This window comes from Barbus barbus (genome assembly GCF_936440315.1).
Source record: "Barbus barbus genome assembly, chromosome: 3".
In the NCBI taxonomy this organism is placed as follows: domain Eukaryota; kingdom Metazoa; phylum Chordata; class Actinopteri; order Cypriniformes; family Cyprinidae; genus Barbus; species Barbus barbus.
The window spans coordinates 5542009-5552393 of record NC_136731.1 but is presented as its reverse complement, the minus strand read 5'-3'; the positions used below and the strand labels follow the sequence as shown (position 1 = coordinate 5552393).

Sequence of the window (10385 nt, the reverse complement as noted above, 5' to 3'; positions counted from 1 at the left end):
CTGAATGGACCATTCCTGCAGAGTTTAGCTCTAACCCTAATCAAACACACCTGAGCATGCTAATCAGAGTCTTCAAGATCATTAGAAAATCAGAGGGAGGTGAGTTTTATCAGGATTGGAGCTAAACTCTGCAGCAGATTGGACCTCCAGGGTAAGATTTGAGGAACCATGGTTTAGATGGTTCAAAGAACCAAATGCAAGTAGAATAGCGCTTAAGTGTTACTTGCCTGCTAATGTTTTACGAATGGTGGTGAGAATTTGAGTTTGCTTAGTACTATTATAAAATTCACAACGCTTGTGATGTAACTATATAAATATAGACTATAGTCCGACGCGCTAGATGTCTACTATAACAATAACAGTACTGTGTTTTCAGCTTCGATTTATTGTAAATGCTAGCAGCGTTAGAGTCGCTTTAATTTGCATTTGGGAATGCAACATGTGTCATTATAATCGTTTACAAGTCTTATAGTTTACAAAGAAGTTTCAGTGTCACATGATCCTTCAGAAATCATTCTAATATGCTGATTTGATGCTCAAGAAACTATTTATTATCATCAATGTTAAGAACAGTGTTTTATACGTTATTATAATTAAGTTTTTTGCAAAATAAAGAAAGAAAAAAAGTTGGACAGTGAACTTTTGGAGCTCTAGCGGATAATAAACAGAACTGCTTAAGTGTTGCGGAAGAACATTGTAGACGGACCTACTTCTCTGTGTTTATGTCTATGACGAATCACGCAGGTACTGGGCTACTCCGCAGCGGTACCTACCCGAACCAGTCTAAAATAGTCTGAATATAAACACTTATTATAGGTGTACCGTAGTGATTCAGAACAAGCCAAAAGTAGTTTTTAGTAAATTTTGAACAATACATTCTGCAAGTTTCATAACTTGCAGAATGTAACTTTTTTTTTAAGCATACAAAGACCTCTTCTGAGTTAAAAGACCAAAGGAAATGTGGTTTCTCATGTCATGACCCTCTCAAACTCTATTTTAATACTAGAAAATTAAAAAAAATCAACCCATTCTGTCTTCATCAAGTAGTCAAAAACATTGCAACTACAAAGTCTTTAAATACATAAAATCAATACAGCAATTAACCAATGAAGACACACTGGACTCTTTGAAAAACAAATTTAACAATGAGAACACGCTGTATTCCCCAATCTGAATCAAATGATTTGGCCTGCATTCAGCTACAGTGTGAATGCAGCCTTAATTCTACAGATACGTATTTGCTGGTGCCATTTTAAATTGCTGGGCCATTTGAAACTCTTTCCACACACAGAACAAAAATAGGGTTTCACATCTGCATGACTTTTCAGGTGTATCTGTAAATGCGATGGCAAAAGAAATTTTCTTTTGCACTGACCACAGTTAAATGTCCTTTCTCCAGAGTGAATATGCAGGGGATTTTTAAAACATCTCCTTTTTCTAAACCTATTAGCACATTCAGATCTCTGCGATTTCTTTCCAGAATGAGCTTGCAAATTACATTTCAGTTCTCGATATGTGAAACTCCTCTCAAGCTGAAGGCGTGTGAAAGGCTTCTCTCCAGTGTGATTTCTCATGTGGATTTTAAGAGTTTGTTTACGCATAAAACTCCTTCCACATTGAAGGCATGTGTAAGACTTTTCTCTAGTGTGAATTCTCATGTGGGAATTAAGGTTTGTTTTTCTGTTAAAACTTTTTCCACACTGTTGGCAGTTGAAAGAGCTAACTTCAGTGTGATACATCATGTGGACTTTAAGGTGCCCTTTTTGAGTGAAGCCCTTTCCACACAGTTTGCAGGCGTAAGGTTTTTCTCCGGTGTGAATTCTAATGTGGACTTTAAAAGTCTGTTTGTGTGTAAAACTCTTTCCACATTGAGGGCATGTGTAAGGCTTCTCTCCCGTATGAATTCTCATGTGGTAATTAAGGTTTCCTTTTCGAATAAAACATTTTCCACACTGTTTGCAGGTAAAACGGTTTTCTCCAGTATGAGTTTTCATATGCCTGTTAAGGTTTCCTCTTTGGTTGAAGCTTATTCCACACTGAGTGCATAAGTAAGGCTTTTCTCCAGAGTGAATTTTCATGTGTGAATCAAGGTTTTTTTTCCTGTAAAAACTTTTTCCACACTGTTGGCAGGTAAAAGGGCTCCCTTCAGTGTGAACTGTCATGTGGACTTTAAGGTCTTCTTTTCTGTTGAATCCTTTTCCACACAGATGGCAGGTGAAAGAGTTTCCTTCAGTGTGATACATCATGTGGACTTTAAGGTGTGCTTTTTGAGTGAAGCTCTTTCCACACAGTTTGCAGGTATAAGGCTTCTCTCCGGTGTGAAGTATCATGTGCCTGTTAAAGCTTCCTTGCTGAGTGAAACTGCTTCCACATTGTTCGCATGTGTACGGCTTCTCTCTGGTGTGAACACTCATGTGGCTTTTAAGGGTTGCTTTTTGAGTGAAACTCTTTCCACACTGTTGACATGTATAAGGCTTCTCTCCAGTGTGAACTCTCATGTGGACTTTAAAGTTTCCATGTTGATTGAAACTCTTACCACAATGCTGGCAGGTGAAATGACTTTTAGTCCCTGTCTTTTGAGATCTTTTTCTTGAAGTCTTTTCAGTCTGTGAGCAACTAAATGATTTTTGTCCAGTTATGAAATCATGATGTTTCTTATACTGATCTTTATCTTGCATTTCGTCTAGTACTTCACTCTCCTCTTTCAGCACCATCAGGTCTAGGGCGAAAAGAGACAAACACAAGTTGAAAGATCCCTGTGCAACAGTGGGACAGAAAGCAACAATGGCCCAAATCTGATATTTATCCTGGATAGTCACAGTCCTTCAGAGTTTAGCACAACACACCTGAATCAAGATCTTAAAGATTACTTTAATTGTCCTTTTAAATAATGTTCAATTTTGTTGTATTTGTGAACAATATCACTCAGCATTTAAACTCCACTGTAACATGCATAACTTTTTAAAGCTATCCCTCTCTTTTAGAGCTTTCAGATCTTAAACAACACAGACCACAATATTCTCTCAGATAGCCTGTGAATTATGTATATTGGCTTTTGTGGACAAGCATTAGCATGGTTTAACTCCTATTTATCTGACTGTTGCCACTTTGTCTGTGCAAATGAAGCGATGTCTCAAAGTATGGAGTACCACAGGGCTCAATATTAGGTCCTTTACTTGTCTTCTTTTAAATGATTCTGAGATTCCCAGGGAAACATTAGAATTCACTCTTATGCCAATGATACTCGGTTCTAAATTAGCAGTGTGTATTAATGATATAAATTCTACAACAACAGAAGCATTATTTACTGAACCAAAATTATCTTAACATAACATGCTAATTATGCAGCTCTTTTACAGTTAAGAAGTTGGGTGTTGTGTTTTGTTCGTCCTTTGATAATCACAATTCCAACCTTTGTACAAAATCCTTATTCCACCTTAGAAATGCTGCAGAGTCAATAAATAAGTCACTAGATTTTGAACCCACTACAGCTTAAGTGCTTACTAAATGTGACCCTGGAGCACAAAACCAGTCATAAGTAGCACGGGTGTATTTGTAGCAATAGCCAAAAATGTATCGTATGGGTCAAAATGATCGATTTTTCTTTTATGCCAAAAAAAAACATTAGAATATTAAGTAAAGATCATGTTCCATGTATAGTTCCTACCGTAAATATATAAAAACATTTTTTATTAGTAATATCCATTGCTAAGAGCTTCATTTGCATAACTTTAAAGGCGATTTTTTTCAATATTTAGATTTTGTTTTTCCAGTTCCAGATTTTCAAATAGTTGTATCTTGGCCAAATACTGTCCTATCCTAACAAACCATACACCAATGGAAAGATTATTCAGTCACCTCAGAATCAGAATCTCAAAAACTACAACAGAAAATTGACCCTTGACTATATACTAGAAGAAATATGATCATATCTAAATGTAGAATTGCAATTCTAATATGTGACTGCCGTATTTCTTGGCTTCCAAACATCAAACCACACAATAAATCATTTCAAGTGAAAATCCACAGGGAGACTTTAAAGCTTTTCTTTTGTTGACGCACACGGCAACATATACATGACACTCATTATAAATTTGGGTAGATCAGGGGTGCAAAACTCAGGGTGGGTCTCTGCCCTGCAAAGTTTAGTCCCATTCAAACACACACCATGTTTTCAAATAAGCCTGAAGGACTTGATTTATTTGGGTTGAAGCTAAACTCTGCATGGCTGTGGCCCTAAACTGAAGGTGCAATTACAAGACTCCATAATACTAATATTCAAGGGTTATAGTTCTTAGGGTCAGACAATTGTACAAATAATAATAACAGAAAATTGTACAAATGAGGAAAAATCACATCCCTGAGATGCAGTTATTACATTTTTATTTGTTTTTACAACAGAAAAACTAATAAAAGTGAAAAAAAGAGAAAAACTTCAGATAGTATTCTATAACAAATACAATTGGAAGGCTTTGATGTTGCTTGTTTTATGTTAGTTTTTAGGTTCCATTTTTATGCTGATAATACTGTTAACAGAATGTGTTACAGATATTAAAAATTACATAATTCTTACATTAAATTGGGATAATAAAAAAAAAACACATTACTTATTGGGCCAAAACCTTATACACAAGCCTTTAGAAAACAATTAGCATCTAGAAGGACACCAAACTGACCTTCCACCTTAGACAACATGTTCTGCATCTTGGAAATGTTGCTGTTTTAAGCTCATTCTTGTGTTCATGCCCTGTAGACTGGACTATTGTAATGCACTGCTAGGTGGTTGTCCTGCATCTTCAGTACACAAGCTACAGTAAGTCCAAAATACAGCTTCTAGAGTTCTTGTCAGGTTGAGAATGATCAGTTCACCTTAAATTTATCATCTTTACACTGGCAACCTATTAAGTTACATATCGATAACAAAATGTTAGAACTTACTAGGGTTGCCAACTGCTCCGTACAATACAAAATCGTCCGTATACATCAAAAAGCATTCCATATGAAAGCCAAAAGGAAAGTAATTTGTCTCGTATACACAGGCATATGCTGCATGACCACCTAGACCACACAGATGGTATCTAAATTGAGAAATTAATCATTCTTTTTGGAACTCTTTTGATTTGAGAATGTGGTCTTTAAGACCAAGCAGAATCCTTTTTCACCATTCACTTTTAACTTCAGTCTTGACACTTGTGTCATTTTTGCCCTGCACGTTTACCACACAGGCCTCTTCCTCTTTAAGAAAGTGGACCTGCTGCTGATTTTCTGGCAAGTTACCAGTCTTGAAGGAACAGCATGTATTACACTGGTCCTTCTTTGGATGGTAAAGACCCAGGTTCTGCTGCTTAAATTCTTCTGAGAACACCTGTCTTGAGAAGGGTTTCACCATCTTTTCCTCAGCAGCACGATGGTAGACTTTATACAGACTAGTCATGGACTGAAAGCCAGGCTCCAGGTACTGTTTTGATGCTGATGACCTACAGTAGCAGGAAGTCACCTTAGGGAGCTCCTGCAGAAAACTCTTCATGAACTCACGATCCTCACATCTGAGGTGCCGTGCTGCATTCTGCTGTGTATTTCCTGTGTCTTGCACCCAGCGATGAGCAGACCATTCCCCTAATCCAAGCGTTGACAAAAATAAACTTTTACACACCCTTCTTCTCTGTCCATCAACTTTTAAAAAGTAAATAAGAGTAGATAACCTTCTTGAATTGTCATGCCCCCTTTTCCTCTTTACTGGGACGACATCCACCAAACCACGCACATACATTTTTTTCTCCTCCCAGTTCATGTTCTCCCAAAAACATTTAAAAATGTTCTCCCTGTCTGCTTCTCCAACTGTACTGCAGTGATGCTTGGAGGACTTTACGCATCCAGCAGACTGACATCTTGGTCCCATCACCCGGGGCTCCATGTTAACTTCTTCGTTCCCTCTCATCCCAACATATGTTTGTCCCATCATTCTCCTCGTCTTATTAACACGCTTCTTCCAACTGCGTCCATTTTTTCTCTTTCTTCCTCCAACTGTATCATCCTCAGTGTCATCACAGGAATCTTAAAAAAAATACAACAAAAAAACAGTATGTAAATGTGTGTACCACTGCAGTGAACTGTGCCCATTTATCCATTCATCACTAATTACACAAACATATCTATGGAGTGAAAACAGAATCAAATCCTCCCACAAGAGATCCACACTCAATCTTTCCCTGGGAATCTCAGAATCATATAGAAGGAGACAAGTAAAGGACCTAATATTGAGCCCTGTGGTACTCCGTACTTTGTTGAGACATCGCTTCATTTGCACAGACAAAGTGGCAACAGTCAGATAGATAGGAGTTAAACCATGCATTTGTAGATTTTGTGCGCGAGTGTGGATTTCTCACGTGCATTTGTGGGAGGATTTGATACCGTTTTCACTCCATAGATATCCATTCCTTTACATCTCCTGAATCATTAACACATTGTTCATCACTGTACCTGCTTCCATTTCAAATTCCTCTCACTACACTCTCCAGTGTCATTTCCTCATTCTTGTGCTGTCACTATCTAAACTACCATGTGACACACTGACCATCCTCCAGACACTGCTAATGTATTAAAAAACAGCAGTTATATAAACTTGCTTTGACCAAAACCGGATAACGAAACGTCATGTTGAAGAAAGAAATTGTTTATTTAGACAAACCGTCCTGTAATCGGTACTATACAACATTGATATTACAAAATAGAAAACTAGGAAAAATATAAGAAAATAAACCATATCATTACATGATAATTTGTCACATCGCACGCCTACACAGTAGTCAACATTTGAAAACGCATCAAAAAGGTTCATCAAAAGTCAAGACTAAGACAAGAATGCATTTTGGTTTTACGACAAGGTCTTGATCCACTTCAAATGTTGACTAGAGTACAATGCTGACATCAGAGCTAAATTGTGTTAAACAGGCAGACTGCATAATTTGAACAGAGTTATAAAATCATCCCTAGGTGGTTGCTAACTCTTTAAAAACAAACTTGTTAAACCTGAAAAGAAAGATCGCTGCTTACCTTTAGCTGGCGGCACTTCAATTCAAGATGGCCGGGTGGCGTTACAAGCTTTTACCGACAGCTTAAGGATCCAATGGAGTTTTGACATTTGTTCAAAAGGTCATTTTAATGCTTTCATTGTTAAACATTCACAAAACCCACAGAGAGACATAAAAAGGTAACCAGTAGTAATGATTTATGAAAAAATAAAATTGACGTAAATATAAGTTTTGTCGATTTGTCCCTTATTTTCTATAAAGATCCAGGATATTCCCTTCTTTTCCTTTTCTGAAGTTGGCAACCCTGTTACTTATAAGGCCCTAAATGGTTTAGCGCCTGCGTACCTAACTGGTCTACTATCACGCTACAATCCATCACAGGTCGCTAAACTCTGGACTCTTGGTAGGATAGCAAAGTCCACTAAAGGAGGTAGAGCTTTTTCACATTTAGCTCCCAAACTCTGGAATCGCCTTCCTGATAACGTTCAGGGTTCAGACACACTCTAAATCTAGAGTCACATCTCTTTAGCCAATATCCAAATCTCATAGTCTCGTACTCCAGGTATAACTTTTTCTATCTTTTGCTTGAAATATTATGAACAGCAGCACTAATTATTCAGTATCTGCTTTTCTGTTTCCAGCTCAGGATGGGCTTCTAGAGATGACGCCAGCTCCAGTCTGGATCCAGCCCTTACAAAGATCTGAGATGACCAAACACCTGAGCGGAGATGACACCAACCCCTGCAAGGCCTTTATATAAAGCCAACCCTGAACCAACAAACAAAAATTTAAAATTCTTCTTAAAATGCAGTCCCTGTTTTAATAATGTTCGTCGTCTCTGTTTAAATACCATTATTACTAAACTAACTATGGAAGCCCGTTTCCGCCACTGATTAAGAAATAAAAAAAGGTTATTGCGACTTTTTAGCTCACAATTCTGACTTTTTTTTTCTTCCACAGAATTGTGTGATATGAACTCACAATTGAGGGTTATAAAGTCAGAATTATAATTTTTGACTTTTCTCAGAATTACGAGTTTACATCTCGCAGTTCTGACTTTCAATTGCGAGTTTATATCACACAATGCTGAGAAAAAAAGTCAGAATTGTGAGATAAAGTCACAATAACATTTTTAATTTTTTTATTCGGTGGCGGAAATGGGTTTCCATAGATAACAGATCACTTAATTATAATGTAGACACGTGCATTTTCTGTAAGGCTACTTTGAAACAATAGATGTTATGGAAAGTTACACAAAAAAAGCGAACTGAATAAATCTCATGATTTTGCTTTTCATACTCAGTATTGTTTTTAGTGCATTACGTTGCCATTGGCAAAAATTGATGACTCATCTTGTTTACATAAAAAAGCATAATTAGGGTAATTAATTAGGCATAATTAAGATCACGTACCCATTAAGCACACTTCCATTTTTTAGATCAGATTATAGATTATAAAAATAAATTGAATACTATAAATGAATGCTTTACATCATTGTAATTCAACAGGAGATGGTTTAATGCTACACAATATAATTTATATTCAATTGTCAAATAAAACTGCTTTAATCAGGAGTCATTCTTCAATTTCTGTAGAGGTTTAGACATTTTAATAAACATCAAATAAGCGAGTTGAGCTTTGAGAATGAAAACCAACCTGTGTGTTCCTCAGCATCTTCCTGTTTCAGACTGAATACTTCTTCAATCTTGATATCTTCACTCTCCTCTTTAATAAACGCCATCTCTATATCAGTGAGTCTCAGCAGGATGTGTTTGCTCAATCTGAATAATGAACAGAAAGAAATGTGTCTCAGTCAGCTCCTAATTCAGAAGTCTGTGCACGGACTCAAAACTAAACCAACAATACAGAAGGGCATGTTGTATATTTGGTGATTAATGATTTGTAGATTACATTTAATACCACTTTCTGGAAACTTTTGAAGTTAGTAAGAGCTGTTTGTGTTTGTCTCTCGAATCGAATCACTGTATCATTCCCGTGTAGTTTTAAAATGCTCTTTTCTCTCGTCACAGTGACTGAAGTGGTGTTTACTACAGACTGATCCTCGATATAAACAGAGAGAGAAGAGAAAAGCCCCGTGTTTGTTAACCACGTGCAGATACGCGCTTTACTCACAAACAAAAAAACATCATGAAACACTGCAACGCTACAATGAATAATTCATTTCACATCGCTTGTAAAACTACAGCACTCCTGTATCGATTTAAACACTTTAAACGCTTAAAAACACCAACCTTTCTTCAGACACAGCAGCGCAGTCTCATGACGTCAGAGCAACAAGCCAAAATAAAAGTCTCCAGTATGCAGAAAACACATAAATAACAAACATATTTCATTTAGGGTTCATTTGTGGTCAGATATATTTAAAAATACATTTTGTCCAGCGAAGTGTTGGTAATAAATATATTTGAGTGCAGAAACCATGTTAAGACACCAGAAGCCATTTAATTATTTCAGATTGATTTAATATCATGTTATCCTTTGCAAAAATAAAGCATTTGGTATGCATCTTGTGTGCTGTATAATGTAGCATTATATAATACATCTTGTGAAGTAATAAAACATCTGTTATTGGCTACAACTCGATTATTGATCAGTGCTTAATACAAAAACATCTTAGATCTGAAACTGAAAGAACACAGATGATATGCTGCGTTTCCATTAGCCTTCAAATTAAAATTGAAAATACGCCAAATGGAAACATGTCAATTTAGCGAAAAGCTCCCATATTTCGCAAAGAAAAAAAGTAGTTTTTACACTCAGCCAAGGTGTTATTTTTTAAATTTGAAAAAGTATATTGCTGCAATTGAAACTTTTTTTTTTTGCATTTACATGTCACCTGGCATACGTAAAAGTCACATGCTCATTCTATAATATACTATAACCTCCAAGAAGCACCTCATACATGGCTGCTTTCACATATAAGGGGCTTTCTGTGGCATTAAAGCTTGCATAACCCCAGGTGTGCCTCACACGACCTAAAAGTGAAGCTGCAGGTCATAAACCCTGCCCTCTCCATGTAAACGAATGGGACTTCAGTCAAAATAAAAAAAAATAATTACACTTCCAATACAATTTTTTGGTCATTTAAGGCTGCAGTACATAACTTTTTTGGTTAAAAATAACCCAAAATTAATATTTGAGCAAGTACATAACCAGCCAGTGTTCAAAACTATCGCCTTACTTTAGCCCGATTCACAACGTTTAGTTTATAACAATGTTTTCTAATTTGAATGGTACGGGTAGGTTTTCGCGGGAGAATCGATCACGGCACTGCGTCATTACGTCACGTCTGTAAACAAAGAAGTTGTTCCAGCTAGTAGGTCATCGCATGTG

At 36.7% G+C, this 10385-nt stretch overlaps 1 protein-coding gene across 4 annotated transcripts; it reads right to left on the bottom strand.

Moving 5' to 3' along the window:
• Positions 1-537: 537 nt before the first annotated feature.
• Positions 538-9327, bottom strand: LOC306854479 (uncharacterized protein). Of its 4 annotated transcripts, none has more exons than XM_079392538.1 (3): positions 8952-9087; positions 8688-8812; positions 538-2719 (listed from the first exon to the last, which is right to left on the bottom strand). In XM_079392538.1, exons 2-3 carry the CDS (start codon positions 8770-8772, stop codon positions 1200-1202), a joined length of 1605 nt encoding a protein of 534 aa, XP_079248664.1. In that variant the 5' UTR covers positions 8773-8812; positions 8952-9087; the 3' UTR covers positions 538-1199. The 4 variants fall into 4 exon arrangements, with proteins under 4 accessions (XP_079248664.1, XP_079248663.1, XP_079248666.1 ...); XM_079392537.1 differs by having other exon boundaries at positions 8943-9051; XM_079392540.1 differs by lacking the exons at positions 538-2719; positions 8952-9087 and adding exons at positions 4368-6054; positions 9284-9327.
• Positions 9328-10385: the final 1058 nt, after the last annotated feature.

Excerpts from the sequence above, each read along its gene's own strand:
- LOC306854479 (XM_079392538.1), bottom strand. The coding sequence starts at position 8,772 with ATGGCGTTTATTAAAGAGGAGAGTGAAGATATCAAGATTGAAGAAGTA. Across the intron at positions 2,720-8,687 it reads AGATGCTGAGGAACACACAG|ACCTGATGGTGCTGAAAGAG; the intron begins GTTGGTTTTCAT and ends TTTTCGCCCTAG.